The 27,487-nt window shown below is 43.4% G+C and overlaps 1 protein-coding gene across 8 annotated transcripts; it reads right to left on the bottom strand.

The window, feature by feature from the left end:
- Nucleotides 1-464: 464 nt before the first annotated feature.
- aak1b (AP2 associated kinase 1b) lies at nt 465-27,428 on the bottom strand. Of its 8 annotated transcripts, none has more exons than XM_030355113.1 (20): nt 26,386-27,428; nt 21,172-21,290; nt 18,716-18,824; nt 17,264-17,406; nt 16,515-16,636; nt 16,251-16,332; nt 15,869-16,001; nt 14,905-15,008; nt 14,419-14,507; nt 13,925-14,088; nt 13,415-13,524; nt 12,484-13,110; nt 11,965-12,101; nt 11,473-11,690; nt 11,295-11,369; nt 10,159-10,257; nt 9,887-9,994; nt 9,527-9,739; nt 8,867-8,974; nt 465-2,702 (listed from the first exon to the last, which is right to left on the bottom strand). In XM_030355113.1, exons 1-20 carry the CDS (start codon nt 26,546-26,548, stop codon nt 2,113-2,115), a joined length of 3,513 nt encoding a protein of 1,170 aa, XP_030210973.1. In that variant the 5' UTR covers nt 26,549-27,428; the 3' UTR covers nt 465-2,112. The 8 variants fall into 8 exon arrangements, with proteins under 8 accessions (XP_030210973.1, XP_030210974.1, XP_030210971.1 ...); XM_030355114.1 differs by having other exon boundaries at nt 9,527-9,736; XM_030355111.1 differs by having other exon boundaries at nt 9,887-9,997; nt 26,386-27,427.
- Nucleotides 27,429-27,487: the final 59 nt, after the last annotated feature.

Here is a 27,487-nt window from a genome sequence, read left to right as displayed (position 1 = left end):
CAGGACTAGAAGGCAGAATGCAGGGATTAGGACCAGCCGTCACCTGGGAACACAATATAACCTGACAGCCTAATGACATTACCCCAAACCCTTTGTTTTATACACGCCTTCTACAGTGCCAAGTAGCTTAGGACAAGGAAATAGGGTTTTGTTTTGTCCCTTTTTTATTGGAAACTAAGACTTATGAACTGCTTTTCTATTTTATAAGCTGTGCAAACAATGGCATTCCTTACCTTTATAAAGAGTGACTCCTTTGAAATCACTCTAAACCACAAACCACAGTTCTTAGATGTGCTCATATCCATTACACATATGTAAAGATAGTGGTCAGGAGAGAGGAGAGTTGTGTCCAAGCCATTTTCATTTGTTTAATCTTCTTCAATGCCTAGAAGGCTGGCTTCTGCATGGCATCACCTATTCTCCACTGAATAAGTCAAATTATAAACCGTAAACTATTTTGGATATAAAATTAGTTTAATGACATATGCATATACAAAAATAACATAATAATAACGTAAACGTGACGCATTATAGAAAGTGTAAAAAACATATGTTGACCTTGGAAATAAAACTAACTTCCTTATCTCCCTTATCCAGTTTGTGGAATTCTGTTTTTTATCCCATCTATATATATGGTGTAAATGGTATAACAGAGTTTCGCAACTTCAAATCTAGAACTACATCGACATAGATATAGTTCTACATCATTGATCGATAAATAGATTGATTTGGCCAGATTATGAGGAACATATTAAGTATAATCAATCGTTATACTTTTAAATGAGAATGGGTCACATGGTAGCTGAATGATATATGAATAATAACAATAATTATAAAGAGAGATAGTACCATTAGTCTTTCAATACACTATTTCAAAATAATTCATTAAGATATACTGTCAATTTACTTTGGCTCTATGTGGCTTCCCTTAGTTTTAAGTAATTTAGAGAAACAAGAAAAAAGAACTATAGGTCATGATTCTAAAGACAGAATCAGAAACATGTCTTGCGTGTCTGCTTGCTTTTGTTCTAGGTCAACAAGTGATGGCCAGGGAGGCAGTGTATTCGCTAGAGTCCTTGAACAACACAGCTAACCCCTCAGAGGTACCTGAAGACGGTGATAGTCACTAAACCAAAATCATATTTTTAGTTTGGTTCTTATTTTTGGAGAGATGAAAGTACTTGGTGCTAAGACACTCATCTTGTATAAAGTCCTTCCTGTACAGTGCTAACACACACTTCTTGCATAAAAGTCCTTCCTTTACAGTGCTAACACACTCTTAATCTTGTATAAAAGTCCTTCCTGTATAGTGCTAACAAACTCTTCATCTTGTATAAGAGTCCTTCCTGAATAATGCTAACACTCTTCATCTTGTATAAAAGTCCTCCCTGTATAACGCTAACACACTCTTTATCTCGGACTGAAGTCCTTCCTATAGTGCTAAAACACCCTTCATCTTCTTCGGAGAGGTTGGGGACCTGGGAGGATCTGGTCTTAGAGGGGGATCCTGGGAGGATCTGGTCTTAGAGGGGGATCCTGGGAGGATCTGGTCTTAGAGGGGGATCCTGGGAGGATCTGGTCTTAGAGGGGGATCCTGGGAAGATCTGGTCTTAGAGGGGGATCCTGGGAGGATCTGGTCTTAGAGGGGGATCCTGGGAGGATCTGGTCTTAGAGGGGGATCCTGGGAGGATCTGGTCTTAGAGGGGGATCCTGGGAGGATCTGGTCTTAGATGGGGGTCCAGAAGGAGCTGGTCTTAGATCGGGGTCCAGGGGGAAAAAGTCTGAGAGGGGGGGTCCACAAGGATCTGGTCTGAGAGGGGGGTCCATGAGGAACAGATCTGAGAAGGCGGTCCACAAAGATCTGGTCTGCGAGAGGGGGGTCCAGCAGGTGCTGGTCTGATATGGTGATCCTGGAGGATCTGGTCTGAGGTTGGGGTCCTGGGAGGATCTGGTCTCAGAGGGGGGTCCAGAAGGTGCTGGTCTGAGATGGGGGTCCAGAAGGTGCTGGTCTGAGATGGTGGTCCTGGAGTATCTGGTCTGAGGTTGGGGTCCTGGGAGGATCTGGTCTGAGGTTGGGGTCCTGGAGGACCTGGTCTGAGAGGGACGGGGGGATCATGGGCCTATCAGCCAGGCATAAAGCGGCCCAACCGCCACTGAACCGACGGCCGCCTGCTGCCCCACGCTGGACACCACGCGGTGCGCCGCTATTGGCTGCTGGAACACGGGCGGGGCCATGTAGCGCAGGTAAGGGGGCGGAGCCTCGGTGAGACACCGGGGGGCACTGACGAGTGATTGGACGTCGGGGACACTCGGCGGGGGGGCGGGCAGCACGGGGCCGGGGGTTTGGCGCTGCAGTTGTTTAACAGCGGGACCCCCCTCTGCATGGTCCTGCTTTAGACCCCAGGGGGCCAGTGGGAACCTGTCAGGAAGGGGGTCCGGGGACCTGACACTGGGTGGGGGGCGGCGGATGTGAGAGATGTCGGGGCAGAGCGGGCCTTTCGGTCGCCACGGCGATTGTCGGCGGGGAGATTGAAACAGAAGAGGGGTGGCTTTATCTGGTATGTGATGGGAGTGTTTCTCTTCTTCTGCGCGTGATGTGGCGGGCGGCAGGCTGCGCTCAGGCGCGGGGGTCAGACCAAGCTCCACTACAGCCTGCATGGAGCCGCTGGTGGCTGGCAGAGGAGCCGGCGCCCTCTGCTGGCCTGTGGGAGACAAGACAGACGTCAAGCAGAGTTGTATGGTCAAAGTCTTCTTACGACTTCTTACCGTTCTTTTTTTAATTGTATTCTGCATGGATTGACTATGATTAGTTATGATTCCATTTCATGTATTGTGCATGCTACTTGTCTTTAAACCTAATTGTTGCTTTTAGTCTGAGGATTGTGGGTTGTTTAATCTGAGGATTATCGAACGTTTGGGAACTCAATTCATTCAGATTCATATAGTATTACACTATTCAAAATAGGATTTCTATACAACTGAATAAATTGATATTATGTGAAAGCCCAGTTCTTCCCTTTTCATTATGAAGAGAGCAGTCTTCTTGATACAAAAAACTGCTAAATCAGAACTCAACATGTGTATTTTATTTGCCATCCTTTTATTACTCTTTTAGTTAGTTTCACAAAAATAGAATTAGGGGTACACGGTTACAAACACTACATTTACAACAACTCAGAAGAAGTCTTCACCAACAGCTTCCAGAAGGAACAACTCGGGAACATAATAACCTTATCTCACAATCTGATGAGAAGGCATCATGACCTAATGTGTTGAAGAGAGGGCATCATGACCTAATGTGTTGAAGAGAGGGCATCATGACCTAATGTGATGAAGAGAGGGCATCATGACCTAATGTGATGATGAGAGGGCATCATGACCTAATGTGATGATGAGAGGGCATCATGACCTAATGTGATGATGAGAGGGCATCATGACCTAATGTGTGATTTGAGGGGGGGTTCATAATGGTTAATCAGTGACAAATCATTTATAAATAGGTCCGAAGAATTATAAGAGAAGCTTGGTTTTCCTTTGAGAGAATGATTACGGTAACTTTAACCTGAATTATGGGAATTTCGAAAATTCTGCCATTTGTTTGGTTGAATTTGAATGAATTTGATTGATAACAATAGTTCCACAAGAGGTAAAAATAAGTACCTACCATACCTTTGAGTAAATAAACTTGTCTCTAGCCATTTATTAATATTTTTAGAACCGTTTTATTCAATTGAGGACAGATATTAACAGCAAATGTTAGTTGGACTTGATGATAAATATTCTTGCTATTTTGATGTAGGTCACTAACCAAATGAAAGATGTCCTATGAATTCATTTATTTCATCATTACAGGAAACATTGCTGAGGAACCACAAGCTTCTTATGACACAATGTCTGGCCAGAGTGCAACGCTGTCTTTGATCTCAGCACAACGTCTAAATGACATTGCAGAGACATAAACAGGCCACTCGTCTAAAGCGGTATATTCGTTCATTAAAGCAAAAAAAATAATAACTTTTCGGATAGAAAGTAATCACATGAAAACCCAATCCAATTTTTTAAATGAACATTTAATATACCTCACAAAAAAAGAATGACGCATAAAGTATGAAAACACCCATGAAGGTCTGGTTACAGGTTGTGACGGGAGGAGCAACATTTCGGTTTGAAGTTTGGTGGTAAAACACAAATATTGAACATTCACTCCATTCATCGTTCTATCATTTCATTCATGGCTTCACTCGATTTATTGCAGATGGAACAAATGCAGAAAAAGAAAGAAAAAAGAAAAGAAATCCTATTCTTTACTCTCATTGGATGTTAATTGATTGCCAATGTAGGGCTGGGTCCTTCAAGGACGTGTTTAGCTACTGTTGATACATGATACTATATGTGACATCACAAAGAGCTTCAATACATGCTTCCAAAGAATTTTGAGCATTGTCTCTATGGGACATCACATAAACAATACCTACTGCCCTTATACTAGACTTTATACAGTATAGTCTGTATGTGAAATCACATATAGAGCCTTGATATATATTCTATACAGAGTACAGTCTGTATATGACATTACACATAGAGCTTTGATACGTACAACCATAGACGTTATATGGAGTATAGTCCATAGGCGACGTCACATTTAGAGCTTCAATACGTACTGCCATAGACGCCATACAAAGTTTAGTCTGCAACAGAGCGTACACACCAAGGTATAGACAGAGCCACTCCTTGTGCAACCCTCAGATTAAAGAGTAATTCCTACCTGAGAAAGAATTTAGGGTGTGTGTGTTGTTGGGTTTGGGTTGGGGGGACGGGATGTGCTTTCAAGAAATGAATTATAATTACAGCTGCATCCAAAATACACAGCAAATTTTCAGAACATATGTAGTGGCTACCGTACACGTTAAACATCTGTCAACAACTCACTCATACTAAAGCAAGCTCGCACACACACACACACACGCGCGCACACACACACACACACACACACACACACACACACACACACACACACACACACACACACACACACACACACACACACACACACACACACACACACACACACACACACACACACGTACCATAACAATATTACACCAACACACGTTAACAGGATATCCCACACCAACGCCAGGCTTTATGAAGTCTTGTGTGGACACTAAAAACACAAAATATTCAGCTAGTATTCGAAGGTCTCGGGGAATGGCTTTTCAAATAGAATTGACGGTAGATGAAATAGATGGAAGATCAAATGAAAGGAGCGAACAGGCAGGCCTTTTTCCATCGTTTTGATCAGAAATATAATCCCTCATCAGTTATCATATCAACACAACATGGAGTGAGCTTTGTATACAGAATGAAAGGACGGTTATAGTGTCAGCCTTGTGTTGGTCAACAAAACATGGTGTGAGCTTGATATGGGGTAACTTGTTGGGGTAACTTTAAGAATAACAGGGTAAGCCATGTGTTGGTTAACCCATCATGAAGTGAGCTTGATATACAGTACAGAATGGAAGGAGGGGTAACTTAAAGAATAACAGGGTCAGCTTTGTTTTGGTTAACCAAAATTAAATTGAAATTGATATACAGAATGGAAAGAGGTGTAACTTAAAGAATAACAGGGTCCGCTATGTTTTGGTTAACCCAAAATAAATTGAACTTGATATACAGAATGGAAGGAGGTTTAACTTAAAAACTAGCAGGGTCAGCTGTGTCCGTTTGTGTGTGGATTCAGACCAGGGCTCAGGAAATTATTTCCACTACACAGTTCCACAAGGAGGAATGACATATATATTTATATATAGTGATCTGTTTTTCAATATTATTGAATTATAATTATGGAAGAAATCATATTTTCTTTCATTATAGACTAATATTTATTTCATACATTCATTCTCTAACACTCTAATCGTATTGACATTTATTAACAGTAAACTATGAATATATATATTATACATACACATATATATATATATATATATATATATATATATATATATATATATATATATATATATATATATATATATATATATATATATATATTTTACCCCACAAGTAAAGTTTTATGACACCCAGTGTGGACGATGACTTGATATATAAACATAGGAATGGACCAATCACATGGCCCCATACCGATTGCAAATACATATTTACATAATGCAGACGTAAACCAATGACAGGAATGTTGCACAACGATGAATGGTTTTGGAGTAGATAAAAACTAAGTCAGAAAAATACTTGTAACAATAAAAATAAACAACTACACTCTTCCATTAGTGTTTAGGATTCAGGACCAGATTCTCTCTTTACGCACAACAGAGACACTTTGAAATCCTTCTATTAGAATGTTACTTGTTTGTATTATTTTTTTTCATCTGCGTTTCATGCAATTCCTACCAATACAGCACATTGCTATACAAACAATGAACAGTGTTTGTAATTTTGTTTCAAACTTACAGGTCACCGAGCAAAATAAATCGTATGAGGCAACACGAACAAATACCATATTGTAAACTGTAAGCTGCAGAATAAATTCTATTTATCTATGAGATACAGGATACAGATGTAAAGTTAGATATTCTATTGATCTATGAGATGTGAAGTTAAATATTCTATTGAAATCTTAAGCCTCAAGCGAATACGAAGGCTTGTCCAGGGCAGTCTCACGTCACCTAGCCCAGAGCCTCATAACTGTGTCCAACTGTGTTGGTGTAAACGGATAGGAACATGATCTGTTTTGGAAAGCTACAGTCGCCATTTCTCAATGTTGAAATAGTAGACATGAAATGTCTGTCAATGACTTTCAAAATAGAAGCACTGTTCCCCTCAGAAGCGGTTGGCGGATATCAACAAACTACATTTTTTGATATAGACTTTTCCTCATCTAATTAGATATTTACAATCTCAACTTTGGCCGCAAGTTTTGGATAATCAACATATGGTATGAGTCAGCCAATGGCGATGTGGTCCGACTTCAACTGCCTCTCAAGAGACATCAAGGCTGTGGTAAAATCAGCCCATGTAAACAAATAGTTAGCAAATGGTAGTTTCCCTTCTGGGAAATAATTAACGTTAGTTTTTTGTTTGCTGCGTTCAATGTTAAAGTAACTAACATACCTTTTCCCTTCAGATGTGCAAATCACTCAAGGATAAACAAACCGAACAAGGACAATCATAAACATGATATCTAACTATACCTAATATCCTATAGTAGATAGATACATTTATATAATAGGTAAATAGATTCATCGTCTATCGTTCGACTCGGAGAGAAACAATGCAATGCCACAGAAAAACAAAAAACAAGATTGCATCGTTTCGGTTCACTTCCAAGAAAAACGGTTTGTCTTCGCGTTTCCGTTCATCTTCACTTTCCGTTTATCGTCACGTTGTTTGGTGAAGTTTAGTGCGCAGGCCACTCTTTTTCTCTTTGTTTTCTTTTTTGCATTTCACAAGACGTTACTAACTAGAGACGGAAGCGAACAAGGAGCTCAAAATGGCCGCCAGGGCGACCAGAGACGGACGATCTCTGATTCACGTACCAGGGGGTGCAACACGGGGTGCAATGGTGACCGATGTCATAGTAGTAGAAGAAGAAGAAGAGGAAGAAGAAGAAGCATGGGGAGGAGGAGGAGTTAGAAGCACTAAAGAAGAAAGATCACTTTGACTGCGAGGGGTATCATTATTATTCATATTATTATTATTAATGATGGGATAGACAGCCAGGGGGGTGGAGATGTTATTTCTGTAGTTGTTATTAGAGCTATGGAGAGGATGGAGGGAGGATGGGGGTGGTGGGGGGAGAACTTGGTCCACTGGTGGAAGGTCCTGGTCTGGTCTACATATGGGGGGGGACATCTTGGTCTACATGCTGGGGGGGGGGGGGGGGGGGGTGTCTTGGTCTGCATGATAGGTGGGTGCCTTGGGCCAGACCTGGGGGTTGGAACAAACATTGACGGGGTCTTGGTCTACAGCTGGGGGTTGGTCCACATGCATGTTGGGGAAGTCTGGGTCTACATGCTGGGGGGGTGTACAGGTTGGGGCGAGGGTACAGGTTGGGGGGGTCTTGGTCTATTGGCGGGGGGTAGTTTACAGGTTAGGGCGGTCTTGGTCTACGGATGGGGGGTGGTTTACATGTTGGGGGGGTCGTGGTCTATGGATAGGGGTGGGTCTACATGTTGGGGGGGGTCTACATGTTGGGGGGGTCGTGGTCTATGGATAGGGGTGGGTCTACATGTTGGGGGGGGTCTACATGTTGGGGGGGTCGTGGTCTAAGGTTGGGGGGGGGGTCATGGTCTATGGGTGGGGGGGGGGGGGGGTCTACATGTTGGGGGGGTCGTGGTCTACAGGTCAATCAGCTGGTCCACCAGCATCATGGGGCGGGTCATGCCGGCCAGGCTGGTCTCCGAGCCGCCGCTGTTACTACGGGAATGTCCTTCGGAAACTGTCCCGCCGCACGGGAGGACAGACACGGGCGGGGGGGGGGGGAGAGAGAGAGAGGGGCAGAGAGGAAGAGGAGAGAGGGTAAGAGGCGGGAGGAGGGGGAGAGAAAGGAGGAGGGGAGCCAAAAAGCATAAGTCACAAGAGGCCAAGAAAAAAGTTAAGTGTAACAGCATTCATGAGGTATCCATGCATTGAAGTATACTTAATAATAATAGAAAACCATAATTACTTATATTCCTTACATAGCTGGGACAAGTCATTGATGATTAAACAATGTGCTTGCATTGACCTTGACTGACCTGCGATCCCTCAGGGTCAAGGTCAGGGTCAAGGTCAGAGTCTTCCAGACGGCGTGTGTGTGAGAATGAAGAGGAGCGGGGGGGGGGGGGGGGGGGGGGGGGGGGTTCTTCCTTACCTTGTGAGTTCTTCCTTCCGGTGACGGGGATGGGGTCAAACTCATCCTCCATGACCCCCACCTCTGCGGCGGTCCCCTGGGTGTCAAAGTCTGACAGCAGTAGACAGTCTACAGGAGACATGTTTAAAACGGTTTCATCAGGGCAGGTGTTCAATCTCTCCAATTCACACGGTCATTTTGAAACATATATCCTACAAGTTTTCCATATTTTGAAGAGCAACATATTTTTGACCATATGCAGTATAGCAGAGGTTGATCCAGCTCTTTTCAACAACATGACTTATTGCACTACGGTTATAATGAATCATCTTAGTATATGTGGAATGTCCTTTCAATGCTTGCACACTCAAGTCATGTTTTTACTTGCATGGGATCACAGTTCCAGTCTCAAAGGAAGAGACTGGAACACTGACCTTGGAGGAGGTGGGTGACACACCAAGGACTAATTAGCATTAGCATTCGGTTAGCATTAGCATAAGGTTAGCATTAGCATAAGGTTTTAGTTTAGTTTACTTTACATACAAGCGTAAGTTAAAATCACACAAAGAAAAAAAAAAGTCGTCATCTTAATTTATACATTGACATTTCTTATCAATAAGCATGGGCATCAAGCATTAGCATTAGTTTAGCATTAGCATTAGGCGTCTCTCCACCAGCTACCTGCATGAGGCTGCATGGTCACCCCCGTCAGGAGGCTGAACTCGTCGAGCGCGGAGGCCGCGGCGGAGGTGGGGGCGGAGGAGAGGGAGGAGTAGCCACTGGTCCTTCCCCCTCCTCCCGCTGCTCCTCCTGTAGGGTCAGAGGAGGTGGAGGAGGAGGCGCCGGAGGTCAGGGAACAGCCCAGCAGGGAGTCGTCTGCTGCCGAGGTTTCTGCTGGACAGAGAGGTTTGGGTGGGGTTAGGTGTGGGTGGGGGTCAGGTTTGGGTGGGGGTCAGGTTTGGCTGGGGGTCAGGTTTGGTTACAGTCTGGGACAAATCTGATCAATGGAACCCAATCTGTTTTTAGCAAATGGGGGTTTACCTTTGGCAGAGTCCTGCGAAGAGCCACCGAAGGGATCGGCCAATGAGAGTAGATCAGGAAGTAGGAGGGAGGATGTATCTGGAGACTTGAGTCCTTCGATCAGTTTCTCTGCTGGAGGGCAAAGAGAACAATATGAAGGACACAACATGGACACAAAATAGAGGAGGACACAACATGGAGGAGGGCGGTTTGAAAACCGCCCTTATGTTGCTTTACTCATCCTTAAATCGACCACAGGAGCGCATATTGCTCCACTTAGTAGATATTCTTACCCGGTGTGTCTGACAGTTGTAGACCGTTGAAGGGGTCGGGGAGGGACAACAGCGAGGCCACAGAATCCCCACAGAGAAGACCGGCAGACGCTCTCTCACCTAGGGGGTAAAACATTGCGTTAAGATTCACTGTTCAAAGTAGTTTACTAAATAATTGACAATACAAGAGAAAGTATCAAACATATCTGCAATCCAGATCCACACATTATGTTCATCTATAAAACTGATGAGTACTATTTTTTATTAACTATCATTATTGAATAAGTAACAACTGATCAAAGCCAGAAATAACAGAGGACAAAACAGGAGAGAGAGAGAGAGAAAAGAGAGAAGAGAGAAGAGAGAAGAGAGAGAGAGAGAGAGAGAGAGAGAGAGAGAGAGAGAGAGAGAGAGAGAGAGAGAGAGAGAGAGAGAGAAGGATTAAGATAAGAGGAGGAATCTGAACCAGGCCAGCGATTACAACAGTTGCTGTCTTGCAACGAGGGCTCTGTTCATTTCCAGGTTTCAATCTAGAGTGGGAAGTAAGACGCGCCGCCTATATCCAATAGATTCTGTGTTTAAAGCATGTGCCGTTAACATAACATGACTTTTTTTTTACTTTCAGACGAGGAAGCTGACATGGGTTTTACGATGGGTTTAGGACAGCAGAAATGTGTCCTGTGTCCAATTCAATTCATGAGCAGTGTTGAAAATATGCAGTGCTGACAGGGCACCGCGGATCCACTCTGATAATGAATGAGGCCGGCTGGCCCTTCCCAGGCATCTGGTTCTAATCTGGAGGAGACCCAGAGACGGAAAAATGGCTCGGCATGGAAAACTGTTTGATGCATTGTTGTACTCAACAGCCAACAAAGGCTTCAACTGAAGAGCAACACATTGGCTTAGCTATGAATAAATCAACATCCACATAAGACGCAGTTTAAAGGTCCCCTATTATTTGTTATTGTTGATGAGCCATTAGAACACTTTAGGAGTGTTGAGACATAAACCATCCCCTGGTAAGCTGGTATTGATCTGTCCATTATACACCTGTGTGAACACTCACTCCACTTGGGATAATTATTAGTTACTGGAATGGCTTTAAACAGAAGGCCTCTTGGGAGTGTAAAGGTGAACGGAACAGTGTAGTAGCTCACCTTCCCCGATAGGCGAAGACTGCAGACCAGGAATCAGTTCATCAAGGGTCACCAGGTTACTTTCCGAAGGTACATCTGCAACCCCAAACAAAATCGTCATTTCACCTACCATTCGCCACAGAGAAAAATAACCCAAGAAACCTAAATCACACAAGCAAGTGTGAGGGTGCCCACTGACCTGTGGGCATTACGTCGTCCGTGCTGATCAGGAGGCCGACGGCCTGCCCAGAGAAGCTGTCGTGGTCGTCGAAGGGGTTCCATTGGGGCTGCGAGGGGGTGGAGCTGGCCGAGCCATGGGAGGGGGGAGACCGTCTGTCGCCTGGGCCGGGCTGGACCCCGTCCTGCACCACACTGGACTGGGCCGTGCCTTCCACCAGGCCAGATGGACCCGCTGGTCTGAGGGGACACACATTCACATCATGTATTTCAAGGCCCACTTGATCCAAGGGTCTCGCTTAATGTAAACCGTAAGCCGATGATGGGATTTGATGGTTGATATGGTTTCTATGGTTAAATGTTGCATTGCAGAGTCAAGGGTTATAGGTAGCATTAGATGACTCAAGAACAGCACATCCGTGTTGGAATTATATGTCGGAACATTGATGAGCCTCTCTGATTGGCCAGTGAATGCATCAGTCAGAGGTGAGGGTGACGAGGGGGTAGTGTTTACTGGCTCGGCACAGCTTCTCCCAGAGTATCCTGTTGTTGTTGTTGTTGTTGTTGTTGTTGAGAATAGTCGTTCACTGGAACCGCAGCCAAAGCTGGTTCCTCCAGGACCAAATTTAAGGAAGAAGGCGGAGTCACAACCTGTTATGAAAAAACACACGGGTAACGTTCCACTTTTAAAAAGAGGTGCAATGCATGCTGGGAAAAGAATACACCAATCACTGAATGAACGAACAATGAATAAATACATCCAAACAGAAAATAAATGGAAATAAAAAATAATATGCAGACAAAAATGGTGATTGAAAATAACTTTTATTGTTTATTTAGGTGATGACATGAAAAAACCCACAGGCAGGAACAATGGACAATGAGGTCATCGCGAGACGGACGGATGGAAAAATAACCAAGGGACGGATGCAAAACCAACAGGAAGATGAGTATGGCTGTGGGATGTGGACATGGCTGGGTGTATCCGGTATGCAGGGGGTTTGGTGCTAGGGTCAGGGAACAAAACGGTTACCCTCGTCTCCGTTTCAGCCTTTTGGGAGCCGGGCTCTGGGGCTCCAGCCGGGACAGAGCTCGGAACAGGAGCCGAGACCGGAGCCAGGACAGGGGCCAGTACAGGAGCCAGGACGGGACCCGGGTCAGGAACCGAGACGGGAGCCTGGACTGGGGCCGAAACGGGAGCCAGGACGGGACAAGGGACAGGAGCTGGGGCAGGAGCCAGGACTGGGGCTGAGACCGGAACCAGGACAGGAGCCAGAACGGGAGCCAGAACGGGAGCCAGAACGGGAGCCAGGACGGGACAGGGGACAGGTGCTGTGGCAGGAGCAGTAGCAGGAGCTGGGGCGAGGGCCATGGCGGGCCCGGGGGCAGGTGAGGGCTGGGCCGGCTGCTGGGGGGCCAGTGGTTTGCTGGGGGAAGGCTGAGCGCCGGCCTGCTTGCGGCGGGCCGGTCGCTGGGGCGGAGCCGGGCTGGCCGGGGGGTGGGACGCTTGTTGCTGCGGTTGCTGGGGAACGGGGGCCGGAGCGGCCGCGGGCGGACATGTGACCTGAGCTCGGTTCTGAGTCGGCTGAGGCTCTAGCTTGGGCGCAGCAGGCGGCGCGGAGAGCTCGGTAACGCCGGCAGCGGGCGCTGGGGGTGCCGGCTGTCGCAGACAAATATGATGACAGCAAAACGGGTTCGGTTTTTTTGAAGCATTCACGACTTGTTAGAAAAATACAGATTCAGACCTAAACGCATAAAAGCAGGCACCGTTAAGCTGTGATTAGCATAATTTAAAGTTAGATAAGCTCTATTTCATGGAACATTTGGAAGCCATGAAGTGCTACAACTAGCTTTCAAACACTGAATTGTGAAGAACCGGAAGATTTGGGGTCCAATTTCCGCTTTCCCCCTGAATCAGCTTCTTTAGCATAGCTTGTAGCGACAGAGATAAAAAGGAGGTGGACCTGTTTTTGAGGAACCCCGGCAGGCTGGATGGAGTTGTTGAGCATCAGGCTGGTGGGGGCCTTCTGTGATAGGAGAGCTGCAGCCGGCTGCGACAGGTCCAGGCTGACTCCTGGTGGTGGTGGTGAACACAACAGACACTCTTAACTCATGGAAGACAGTGAAAAATAAAGGCTAGAGTCCTTGAGAGAATGTTCTGATCTGAGTTGGTATATAAACCAACTATTAAAACTATTGCCAGTCAGAAAACGTACAAAAAACCACGACAACAAAACATTCAAGTAAACACTTAATAAGCACACTTAATAAAAGAAGAGAAAAGGCAGCGGTGGGTCAAAACCTCCTCTAACTGGTCGTTCTGGAAGGTGGGATACATGTACGCAGTGAGACATGCAGGCACCAGCAGCAACTACTCCTCAATATGTTCCGCCCGTAGTTTCCCTCAAGGCATGATAACAAGGCATTGGATGATGAACCCAGGGGAGGAGGTGGAGATGGTGGTGGGTACGTACCTATGGGCTGGGCTGGCCCGGCGGGGATGTTGGCTCTCTTGCGGGGCGTGAGCGCGGCGGGCTGGATGGGGAGGATGCCGGCGACGGGGGTCTGTGCGTGGCCCGCCTTGGGCCGCTGGCGAGGGGTGATGGAGGTCTCGGTGGTGGGGACGGGGTCCGTCAGTCTGCGCCCAGACACCCAGGGTGTTAGCATTACAGAGCACTCCATAGTGTGCAAATGGGATGCTAATATTGAATGTTAGTATTGAATGCCAACATTGAATGCCAACATTGAATGCTAACACTGACACTAAAACGTATTGCTAACACCGAACGCTAACATGGAATGATAACATGGAATGATATCATTGAATTTTATACGTAATGCTAAATGTGGCTTGAAAAATGTAATGCTATCATTGAAAGTTAACATTGAATGCTTACAGGTAATGCCAGCGTCTTATGCCAATATATGTGATGCCAACGTTGAACGTCAAATCTAGCCTCATGCTCACCTGGCCTTGATCTGAGTCTGGCTCTTCTTTGCTGCCGCTGCTGCACTCGCTTTGATTGGCTCAGGAAGGTTGGCCGGTAACGGAGAATTCTAGATACATGAGAAGATTGTTGTTTTTCTTGGTCGTTATGCATCTTGTTCATGTTAGATGTTGCATGTAGTAACTAAAAAAACATTTCCTTCTGAGAACAATAAAGAATTATTTGAATACATTTTTTTAATGGAAATTCCAAAAAGTTAGTTACGTAAATTAATTAAAAAGTAAATTATACATGTCTTTAGGAGGTGTCTTTCCCAAAGTTGCTAGGTTTCACTGATATCAACTCTGTTTTGCACATAGTGTTCCTGGCTAAAGTATACCAACTGCAGACCACCCCTTTGTGTGTGTAGTAGATCATGCATTAAAGCCCATTAGAAAACCAAGCCCATTAGAAACCCAATCCCAAAGGAACCAAGACGTGTTTGCACCGCTCCCCCCGACACCGACCTTCACATTCTGAACAGGGCAGGTCCGCTGAGACAGTTTGAAACCCAAGTGGGACACTTGGAAGATATCAGGCCTTTTGTCAGGGTCTGGCTCCAGCATGTAGCCTGACAGACGCCAGTTAGAGAGAAGAAGAAGAAGAAGAAGAAGAAGAAGAAGAAGAAGAAGAAGAAGAAGAAGAAGAAGAAGAAGAAGAAGAAGGAGGAGAAGGAGGAGAAGGAGGAGATGGAGGGAGGAAGGGGATTTAGAGAGGGGAGCTGTAAAGACTGTAGGCCCCTTGCACAACACACTGCCTGGGAGCACATGAGCGGCGGTCTGTTTACAATCAGCTCACCAACCATCCAGACCCAGTTTGGACAGTGGGTGTAGCCTTCTTAACCATGTTTGCCTGCTTTTGCAGCGAACGCTGTGAGGTAATGGTGACCTCGACTTAAACAGGGTGTATGAGGAACAGACTGCTCTGCTGGCAGTGTGTGAGAGGCAGGGAGATAAGTCACATCAAGCACCAGTTGGTATCAAAGCCCACCACCAGTAGAACGCAGAGCTGAAACAACACGACTGCTTCTGACGTACAGCCAAGAAATACGGAATGAAGGGTGGGATTGAACCGTCAGTGGGATTCAGAGGAGAGGAATGTGTATTGATGGTATCCCTATCAAATCAGCAAGAACCGATTGCATCACTGTAACCAGGTTGAATAGCAAACATAACAAATAGTTATGCTCACTAAATATGCAAATCATTATGCAAATTAGCATACAAGCAAAAAAACAATTTCTTAAAAAAAATGCTAACGAACCGATATGCTAACTATTCATTGCGCTAATGTTTCAATATGCTACAGAATCATTATGCTAATTTATCGATATGCTAGCTAATCATTGCGCTAATGATTCAAAATGCTACTTGATCATGATGCTAATGAATGGATATGCTACCAAAGCGACATGCTAACTGTAACACTAACGTATGAGGCAGTGCAGGTCGTAGGAGTAGCGAGAGTTGTCTGGGATGGTGAAGCTGCCGTCACATATGGCCACCTGGCTTTCGCCGAAGGGCAGAGTGAAGAAACACAGCTTATACAGCAAGCAGCCCAGCGCCTAGAGAGACACACACACACACACACACACACACACAGACACACACACACACACACACACACACAGAAAATGTAGGTCAACTACAATAGATACAAGTGAAGGACTATTGCATGTTGTTCACCATCAAAGGAAAAAGTAACACACACAAGCTAACCTTTGTAGTTAAGAAGTGATACTCAAAACGAAGGTAGCTTAAGTGAGGGTGTTATTATACTTGTAACAATTGTAAGTGTTCCGAAGCATACATACCCAGATATCTGCTTTAGTCGTGATGAGTTTGTTGTTGTACAGATTCACCATTTCAGGGGCACGGTATGATAGTGTTGTGTATCTAAAACACACAAAAAATAACAGACTAAGTAACTATGGGAATGATAAATGTTAAAGTGTCCTCTTTGGTAGCCAAAGATCATCATTAAAAGTGTGCGTTTATCGTGCTTATTTCCCCATGATACATCATTCAGTTGAGCAGAGTTTAAGATGCATTTATTAATATAATGATCATGAACAAACTTTTTGATTTCTTCCTCCACTGTGGCCACTCCCTCAGTCTGCGGGCTCTGGAACTTATCGGTGGCGCTGCCAAAGTCACAGAGAACGTAGTGGCCCTTGTCATGCAACAAGATGTTCTCCACCTGGAGGTCAGCAGAGGAGTGGACACGGCCATTCATAACAACACTAAAGATAAAGCTGATTAGACACAGCTCACCATCCGACTGGGGGAGACTGTATATATGACTGTTTAACAGAGCTAACACGCTCTGGTCCTTTTTATAGATGAGAGAAATATCTAGATTATATTCTATCAAAATGTTCATCTGATCTGATCCGTTTACCTGAGAAAAATATGGATGGTATTGATCTAGAGAGCATCATCTGCTCTTATCTGTTTACATTATAGAAATAAACATAGATTATATTGACCTAGATCATCATGTGATCTTATGTATACAAGAACAACAGGGGGGTATATTAAGAACTACAGAAGTGTATACAAGAACCACAGGAGTATATGTAAAGAACAACAGATTTGTATACATGAACAACAGATGTGTATAAGAACTACAGACGTTTATAAGAACTACAGTTGCGTATAAGAGTTACAGATGTATACATGAACTACAGATGTGTATAAGACCTACAGACGTTTATAAGAGCTACAGTTGTGTAAGAGTTACAGATGTATACATGAACTACAGATGTGTAAAAGAACGACGGATGCATACAATTTCTCCAGATGCCTATAATAAGAGACGGCGGACCTTGAGGTCGCGGTGAACGATGGGGACCTTGCGCTGGTGCAGACGGGACAGACCCTCGCACGTGTCACAGAAGACCTGCAGGACTTCCGCCTCAGCGAAGCCCGTCTGCAGCCTCTGGTTCATCAGGTTCACCACCTGGCCCCCTGAGAAGACATTCTCGGATTACAATACAGAATACACAGCGGTCGCATGAAACGATGACAGGGTCCTGCATGGTATGACTAGCTGTTGGGCAAGGGCAAATGCACACTTCATAGTGGTCAAATTGGGCAAGTTGTTGTTGTTGCGTTAAATCAAAAGGGTTTGACCCCATGAGTTAAAGCGTGAAAGGTGTTCATCCTGAGGAATTGTGCATGCATACAAAATTCCTACATAAAACTAGGCTGTTTCTAATATTGGCTTTGTGAAGGATGCTGCTAACGCAAGAAGGATGAAGTCAGACATCGAATTGTCTGAGGTAACAGATTCAAGACTGGGAACATCTTGAAAATGTCTGCATCTACTGGTCACAGGTGACATTACAAAACATTATTTTTACACAGATGAAACCGCTTTACGAAGCAGGGTACATCCCCTTCATACATTCAGCTGAAATACCAGCATCGAAAACAACTGAACTTTCAGAGGACACTGCCCCTGACGTGAAGACCTTAGCTCAAAGGTATGATATGTCATTTTTGCAGCTAGGCGTATCTCCCTCAAACCACAGCAAAAGACGTAGTTGATAACGTCATGAAGTAGTGTGGGAACATGGGATTTGTTGTTTTCACCGCCATGCCGGTGACAATCCTCCCACGTATGATCGAGTTTTGATTCTGCCCGTGCAGTGAGAGGAGGCTATTCACTGATGGTCCCTTGTCAATGTGTTGGTGTGCGATAGAGAGAGAGAGAACGAGAGGGAAAGAGCAAATCCATGTGCTGCTTGCAGCTGTACATGGATAAATAAAAGTAAAAAATGAAATGACCCACCCAAGTAAAGTCTTTTTGTGGGGAACATGGCATTAGAAGGTGGCTGGTATGAGACTTTTCATAGCACATCGTAGAAACCGAGATCGATATTGAAATATCGTCTATCAATAAATTAGGACTCTACTAGATACTAGTAGAGTCCAGGATTAAAGAGGATAGGTTACCATTAACATATCACCACTCAAAATGGAACGGACTGTCACCATAAGTAAATCTACAGATTGGTCTGGTTTGAACATTGTTGGAAACCATTAGGATAATGCAAAAAACACAACTCAACAAAAAGTATAACATAGGTCATAGATATATAGAGTTAACACCTTGAGAAATGGAAAATAACACATTTGAAAATATTTAAATATGTATATAATAAGCATGTATACAGTATACATACCCATATTTTCAGAGAAGGAAGTATGTCTCAGACTAAACAAGGGATGTGTTTTGTGGATTGACTGTGTACAGGTGAGACGGACAGCCTACCTTTGCAGTAGTCCATCAGAATGAGCACCTCCCAGACCTCTCTTCCTCCCATGGCTGTGATATTGGAGTCCAAATAAGTAACAATGTTCTTGTGGCCCACGAGGTCTTTCTGCAAGAAGAGCACGCAAATACAAGAAACAAGAAATGATGAGCTGGGTATGATCTGTATAGATATAGAGCTCTAGCAAGATTGGAAACTGCAGGCACAGGCTTAAGTGAGTATTATACCTATAAAGAAGATACTATGTTGGTTAGTTTTTACACATTAAGCTTTGTTTTCTTCAGGCTATGTTATCTAGCCACCCCATCTGTTAACTGGTGTTATCTAGTTCCCCTTGACAACCAGCTATACCAGAAAAACTCCTGTGTGTCAACAATCCCCTCACATGATCCTATCATCAAATGCATTGCGGAGAGGGGGTTGAAAGGGGAGGTGTGTGTGTGTGTGTGTGTGTGTGTGTGTGTGTGTGTGTGTGTGTGTGTGTGTGTGTGTGTGTGTGTGTGTGTGTGTGTGTGTGTGTGTGTGTGTGTGTGTGTGTGTGGTGTCGTTAAAATCATATGTGATAACGCAAGGTGTCATAAGCAGTGTGTGAGGGGAAGTGGTTGCCTCTTGCTCTGAGAGGTGAGATGAAAAGGAAGTCTGAATTCAGCCTGCAGAGGTACAGTGAAAGAGAAGGAAATGTGGTTGAAGTGTGTGACCTTCTCTTTGGTTCATTACTAGTGCATTGTCTCTCAAGTTAACCCTGGGTCTCTTGTGTATAGCATTCTGCCGACGGAGTAATTCCTTGCGGCTTCCGCTATTAATGATTTGTACATTAACTCAAACTAATGTACGAAATGATGTACTAAACAAATAAATGTTTGTTTTGCGTGTCCGACTCACACATTTTCTAACGCCTGTAACACCTTCATTTTACTAAATGACAAACCAAAAATATTGATGGTTAATGATGGTTAGATATTCTTGGTTAAATATGTGTGTCAGTCGCTTCTAAATATGTATACATGACCTACTATTAGAACTGATAATAATTGTGTGTGTGTGTGTGTGTGTGTGTGTGTGTGTGTGTGTGTGTGTGTGTGTGTGTGTGTGTGTGTGTGTGTGTGTGTGTGTGTGTGTGTGTGTGTGTGTGTTCCTATCAAGAACTTCTAATATAATGTTAAAGTGAACACAGTAAAATAAACAGATAATGTAACATCGAATACTAATTCCTGAAAGGTGAATTGACGCTTAAATATACAATACCGATGTTGTTTGACATTGAGGATGTGCAAACACCCAAATTAATCACCTCAGCTGACTGGTTGTTAAATTGAGTTTTCCTTAGGACAATAGTGTTTTGTCACTTAATGACACAGGCTAACTGTGGTTTCATTAGTGATGTCGACAATATGGAGATAACAGGGCAGCTGTGTTCTCAAATGAGGCACCTGATAAAACCAAAGAACATTCAGAAACCTGCAATGTATCAGGACCGGAGACTTCACCGACATACAGTGCAGTCAGAATGTTTGTTTATCTATTTACACTGATGTCAGGAGAGAACATAAAATCATCTGCTCTTGGGTTTTCTGGTTTTGAAAACCAACTAGGAAAGGTATATTATTTTGTTGTTAGGAATGAGGTTGTGGTGTTCATCATCAAGAATAAATCATCTGAAGACCTCAAGAATCACCTCTTCTGGGATAACTCATCTGAAGAAACGTCTCTTCTAAAAACATCTAAGGAAAGGACCTTTCTGCAATTGTGTAGTTTGTAGCAGTTAGAATTTAAATTGATTTGATCTTTTTTTTCATGCGCGTCTTTTGGGTAAAAGGGTTCGAATATGTGTCAAATGTCAAATTGTAAAACTATTTAGGATATTATAGCATGTCAAGACCGTCGTTTAACAGGAAAGGTTATGCTCCCAATCTGTAGTTGAAACACCAATCCATTTTTTACATATCACTTTGGAAGGGTTCGGCCCTAGTCTTGTCCTAACACGTAGGCCCAAACAGTGCACCTCAGCAATGTTGTTTTAAAAACAAATAGGTGTTTGTGGTTACGCAAAGATCTCTCTCTTTAATCGGGAACTCACCATGTTGTAGATCTCTGTTTAACCAGGAACACAAGATTACCTAGATATCTCTGTTTAACCAGGAACCATGATATAGATATCTCTGTTTAAACAGGAACACATCATGATCTAGATCTCCCTCTCTAAAACCAGGAACTCACCATGATATAGAACTATCTGTTTAACCAGGAACACGACATGATCTAGATCTCCCTCTCTAGAGACCTTGATCTCTCTGTGTAACCAGGAATTCACCGTGATCTAGATCTCTCTGTGTAACCAGGAACTCACCGTGATCTAGATCTCTCTGTGTAACCAGGAACTCACCGTGATCTAGATCTCTCTGTGTAACCAGGAACTCACCGTGATCTAGATCTCTCTGTGTAACCAGGAACTCACCATGATTTGGACCTCTCTCTTGCACACCTGCAGGTCGTGCTCGTTGTTTACGTACATCCTCTTCAAGGCACAGCGCACTCCCTGATTGGTGCGTACCAGGAACACTATGGCGAACCCCCCTGGAGGCAAAAGACAATTCACCCATTTGGTTTGTTAGTCTTCATATATAATATATATAATAGGGGGTGGAACAGGATGGCTAGTACTGTAATCAAGTCATCCCCAATATGCCGCAATATACCTGGAGGCCTCCTTGAGGAGGATCCTTTAACCCTACCTGCTCAATTTGGGGCATGGGTCTAAAGTTCAGTGTTAGTTATCTTGGAACAAAAAGCATGTGAGGCCAACCATCGGTCTCACACTGCCGCACAGCATCCCCTGGTAGAAGGTTGAATGACAAAATAGTACACCGTAGAATAGTAGCAACACAAAGGTAGCAACCTTATCTTAAAAAATTGAAGACCTAAAAGAAAATAATTGGTGAACATAATAATAACCAATGGCCATAACCTATGACTTTATATAAACTAAGAAAAGCTAGCCTTACACCCACTAGCATTGACTGAAATCACTTCTGAATGGTGCGCCAGATAACATAATGTATAAGTTATGTCATTGCTGCTAGGCTTATTGTGAGGCCTACATTCATATCTATCCATCTGGTAGGGATTAGGCCACAAATTCTCTTCATTCAACAGGGTAACATATTTAACCAGACAATATATCACTTTTATCTCGACATGAGGGAAACATTATTGTAGGAAATGTGGTACTAGTAGCAATCATTTGAAGAATAAAAGAAGCCCTGTACATCAACCAAGCTGCCAGTCCACAATACAAACATAATAAGCAGAGGCTCCCTAATAAAATATTATTTTTCATTTAAAATGTAAATATCTCTCGTGGTGTGACATTATTTAACCATCAATCTACCTCAAATACGACCAGACACATGTACATGGAACACATACACAAAGCACATCGTCCAACCCGGCGGATGCTTACAGACAGCCCACAACAAGTCAAACGTCAGCACGGCGGGCGTGCTCTCTCTCACTTTCGCACGCCCGTGCACAATCATTAACCTGCCTACGTGCAGGTTAACCGGAAGTTTTGAATAATGGGTACATAAAGCACTCAAAATATGTGTACAATTTATAAAATGTCTCCAAAACAGTGTTAAAGCCCATTTTTTGGCAGTAACGGGTGTTTTCTACCATTCAGCGATGACGTCACGTTGGGGAGAAGTGGTGGGAGGTAGCCACAGCCTATTACTAGAACTATGGCGTGTTAAGAGGTAACAAGAACCACAAATAACCTGTATGATGGCCCACAGCAGTATAATTTCGAACCTGTCAGACGTGAGATTAAATGCATGGTCAGAGGAGAATGAGTGGAGAGTTGCTATCATTTAGCAACGCAGCAACGAGCGCTTTTTACTGTCAGTGAATAGCACGGATTCTTTATATCTAGTGACAGCGATTATGTCGTAAGTATCGGTAAATTTTGTCAGAATATCTAGTAATGCTAGCTATGGGCTAACTTAGCCTATCGGACACGCAATCAGTGCACTTGCAAATGAGTGCCTGCAAGTATAACCGATCGTGGTGTGACATTATTTAACCATCAATCTACCTCAAATACGACCAGACACATGTACATGGAACACATACACAAAGCACATCGTCCAACCCGGCGGATGCTGACAGACAGCCCACAACAAGTCAAACGTCACGCCCGTGCACAATAACTCCAATTTATCCAACTCCAAGGCTAGGCTGCTTCACTAAGACCACAACTAACCACAAGGCCTTCATAACCATGCAGTATGCCGAAGCCGGAAAGGACACACGCACAGTCGCACACACTCATCTTATGCAAAACAATCCGTTTTATCATCAACATTCAGTCGCTACAAATATTTAAAGCCTCTTACCATAAGTTAGAATGGACCCAAAGTATGTGATTGATACAGTCTGGTTTAGCATTCCGTTTTTAGTATGACTTACATTACGTCTTTCTTGTGTTTGGCGCACATGGCTAATTTGTATACGAGCACAGGATTGGTTGGCTCTGCAAAGCAAATAATAGAACATATATAATTATCTTTCTATCAGTCCAGCTATCTATCAACGCATGTGTCTAGTTTTAATGTGATGTATTTTGCGTATGTCCAGTCAGACTTTGTGTAGTGAGGAATTAATAAAGACTTGACTAGGCTATCTATCTAGGCTATTAATCAACAATTATTCGTGAATAGTGGGGAATAGCCCCGAGAACAAAGGATTATTTGTTGTTATTAGCGGACATTTTGCGATGAAAACAATATCGAGTTTGAGATGTCAATCATGGGATATTGCTCAGTATCCCGAGATAGTGAACCAATCAAATTGCGCCATTTTAGGAGGTTCAGATGTAGCATATACTAACTATAGATAATATCTATGCATCTGTATAATCTGCTGAACACTCTCTTAATAGTCTCTACTCTCAAGGGTCTCAATGCGGCTTTAGTCTGTGTCTCCCCAACGTGACGTCATGCAATGCATTCTGGGGGAATTGAGAATCAATAGCAAATCGCTAAAATGGTACCTACTTTTTCGTATTACATTCCGTTTTGTGATACCTAACAACCTTAAATCAAATAAATAACAGTTTAAATCTTTATTACCAACAAGAAAATTGCAGAAATTCGTTGGAAAATAAACCCTGCAACACGGCCTTTAAGATAAGGACAAGGATAAGATGAGGTGTGTGTTGCTGATAGTTATCTTTCACACATCACAATATCCTTCATAATCTATGAGGGGTGGAGGGATATGATATGGTCTGCATGAAACCAAAATACAAGTGAGCGAATAAATAACTTCAAAGCCAATGCGTTAAATAGCATGCATAAATGTTTGATGACATTGGAAAAAACTAGCCAGGCACCAAAATGAGGTATTTCAAATTTCCCAAAATGCTGGTCTGAAACAATAAAACATTATTTCTACTATAACTAGCCTAACAAGCAAAATACAAGTATTTTTTAAACACTAAACTGGAGGAATGGATGGGGTACTAAGATGTGTATGTATTGGAAGTACAGATGTTCATGCTTTGCTTTATATTTGTGAGTTCTGTTGAGCATAAGACTTTTGGCTAATCCTCTTTTAAAATGACAGGAAAATCGAAATGATAAAGTCATTATGAACTATATTTTAATTAACAGCAGACTAAAGTAGTTTGAATTTTTTTTTTCCAGCAAATAAAGAATAACAATGGAGGGTCCGAAAGGAACATATTATTGCATTTAATTCTAGTACTAATATCAATTTGGCCATCAAGGGACCTTTAACCTGGGCCATTGAAGAGCAGTTGAATGGCTCCATCAGGCTGATAATGGACTGGCAACAACAAGGCTGCCCAGCTGCTACGGCGCCTGATGTTCCCATTAGGCCAACATGCGTTCAGTGTTGGTATGATGATACCAGGACAAGGTCTGCTTCACACACGCGTCTAGCATCTTTGTGGGTTACCCCGTCTTGCCATTTTGAAAACTGCATACAACTCTACAACCTGCTATGTAACGCACTGAGCAAACAATGTTCATAAAGACGATATACCTTTGGGAGATTAGTATTGACTTGAATATTGAGTTTGCTTTCTATCACAACCTCTTGCCTCTTAACTCTTTAAACGATGTGTCAGATTCCGTTACTCAGAGAATTTACAGAAAAAATTGTGTACGTGGCGAATGACAACATGTGGGGAACGTGGATTACCTGAACAGACCATAGATGGATGACATGTTCAGAATACCTTGAATGGTCTGAGAATGACAACTATTTGTCGAAATATGTGTGTCATGAGTGTACAATGTGTGGAGTATCTGTGTTTGGAGCAAGTGGATAATGAGTAGGCTTGGAGATTCTGTGGTGAATGTTTGCACCATCTAGCCAATTTGTTAATATTCCAACACGGTTATAAAATCCAGGTTGCTGGTGTGTTGAGTCATTGCCATTAAGCCTTTGGGCTAGACTCGGCCGGTTCAGGTACAGGAAACCACATTCATAGACCTATAATAATCTCTTATAGATATATTTATTGATCAATCATCTTGATAGCAGTTGGCTATTCAAGCCAATGTTAACTTGCACTGCGGTATGTGGACATAGATGGCCAAAGATGGCGTTGTGCAGTTGTATTTCACCAGTGTCGGTTTGGATACAAACTGTCTCCGAAAGAGTTATACCCCACATCAGCCAAATTCCCTTCACTAAACAATTTTACACTTGGATTTTGGTGTAAGAACGGAGCATGCTCGTCTTCACTGGCTTTACAAGGAGCCTGAGAGAAGGTTCAACTTCTCAGACACTAATATACAACGCCACGGTGTGTGTGGTTGTGTGTGGTTGTGTGGAGCCCTGTCTGTCCAGCAGTTGATGTTGATGTCGACGTGCAAGACTGTTAAGCTTGTCTTCTATACACATATACAACGCCATGGTGTGTAATAATGTGTGGAGCGCCGTCTTGCAGCCGGCAGTTGATGTCCGTGTCAGAGAGAGGGTTGAGCTTTTTGGAGACATATAGTATAAGGCCACGGTGTGTGTCATCATTTTATGTACAACCTCGCTCATGAAAACGCTCCTATACAGTGACGACAATGAAACAGTATCAAAAATGGGTTGAGGGATGGGGAGGAACATGCCACCCTCCTTCCTACGACTCCTAGTACCAAACGCTTAACGAGTTCTCTCTAGAGCCTTCTGTTAGTACTGGGCTACTGTAGAAACAAAAAAAGAAAGGCAGTTCAAACATGGCAGCCGCTCTTAAAAGAGGACCCGCTCCCTGTGTAGATATAAAGTGATAAATCTAAGATAAAGAAAACATAACAATTCTTATTTTCATGAGATTACACTAATTTGACCATTGTTGTGAAAACTATATGCAATTTCTGCCATGTCAGTTCTGAACACAGCACCTTTAAATAATGTCTTCAGAGATGATGGATGTTATTGACTTGATAATGTTCCTTAGCATATACAATTATAAAGGGACAAAGGATGAAAGAAAACAGGCCTTTAATTGTAATCATACGAAAAGAAAATTCATGTGTAGGAGTAGTAGTCAATGTTCAGAGTAGTCAATCTTCTCTTTGCCTGAGGAATGCACTTAATAGGCAACACATCTTAATAAACACACATGATTCCAATACACCATCCCTCTTACCTTCTGCAATGATCTCCTCAACGGTAACTTGGTGCCGTCCGATTGTAAATGCTCGTCCAATGAAATTCCCACCTGCATGGCTGGAACCACTGCCCCCACCAGCACCTCCAGAACCAGGTCCAGAACTGACCAACTCCCGACGAGAATCGAAGAACTTCCTCATGATGTCGATTGATAGAAGATATTATGGTTTGAAAATTGCACAGATGCCGTTCTTGCTTCCAGCTTAAGATATTTCCCCCCCCAATAGTTATTCCCCAAATCCCGTTGGACGGATAATTTAACACACCCGAAGCTTCACGTCTCCAGTTCGATTCGAAACGAGTAGCGTTTGTGTTGTCGTATCTTCACATATGTTGTTCAGGCAGCCCAAACATGTATCAGGAGCAATGTCCATCTGCCTGACCAGCGTTCTGGTAAACAAGCGACAGACCGTTGATGGTTATATAACTGAAGCACACCTTTAGTCCAGCAGTGATCCCTGGGAGACTTGATTCTTTATCAACGTTGGCTCCTTCTCCATCTCTCTTGAGCATCAGCAGGCTAGCTCCGCGCTAGCTACTGACGGCTAGCTCCGCGCTAGCTACTGACGGCTAGGACATTTCGTGTAGGTTATCCAGGTTATCCTCGGAGCATCACTTATTCGAGTGCCTTGTGTCCGTGGTGCAATTTGTAAGACGTCGCAAATAATTTCCCATCGTCAGTTAACAGTTATTTCAAGAATACATTTGGGTAGCCTTACAACTACCCAGGGGTTTAATACATTGTTTCTATTTACCACGAAAACTGTATTTTTTTTCGTAAGGCAACGTATTTGCGTAACCTGATTGGTTGGTTGGTTAAATAATTCCAGATGAAATCGACCTTAAACTGCAGTCTAGTTTTATTCCAATGGGAGCCACTGACATCTTCTATATAGCAGAAATGGATTTCGAGTCAGCCCTGCAACCCCAGCAGTCTTTTGCTACCAGCAGTATCGCAGCATCCTAGCTGTTGCTGCTAATGTTAGAAAGGAATTATGGGTGATGTAGTTCATCGAGAAGCTGCAGCAACCCCTTCTGTCATTCGTTGTAAAAGCCAGAGTGAAGGCGATTGCACGAAT

The sequence above is a fragment of the Gadus morhua genome, chromosome 4 (genome assembly GCF_902167405.1).
Source record: "Gadus morhua chromosome 4, gadMor3.0, whole genome shotgun sequence".
NCBI classification, from domain to species: domain Eukaryota; kingdom Metazoa; phylum Chordata; class Actinopteri; order Gadiformes; family Gadidae; genus Gadus; species Gadus morhua.
The sequence above is the reverse complement of the archived record's forward strand: the minus strand, read 5'-3'. Positions and strand labels throughout refer to the sequence as shown.

Excerpts from the sequence above, each read along its gene's own strand:
- aak1b (XM_030355111.1), bottom strand. The coding sequence starts at position 26,548 with ATGAGGAAGTTCTTCGATTCTCGTCGGGAGTTGGTCAGTTCTGGACCT. Across the intron at positions 17,407-18,715 it reads TCTGATGGACTACTGCAAAG|GGGGCCAGGTGGTGAACCTG; the intron begins GTAGGCTGTCCG and ends ATGTCTTCTCAG. Across the intron at positions 16,002-16,250 it reads CGACTAAAGCAGATATCTGG|GCGCTGGGCTGCTTGCTGTA; the intron begins GTATGTATGCTT and ends GTGTCTCTCTAG.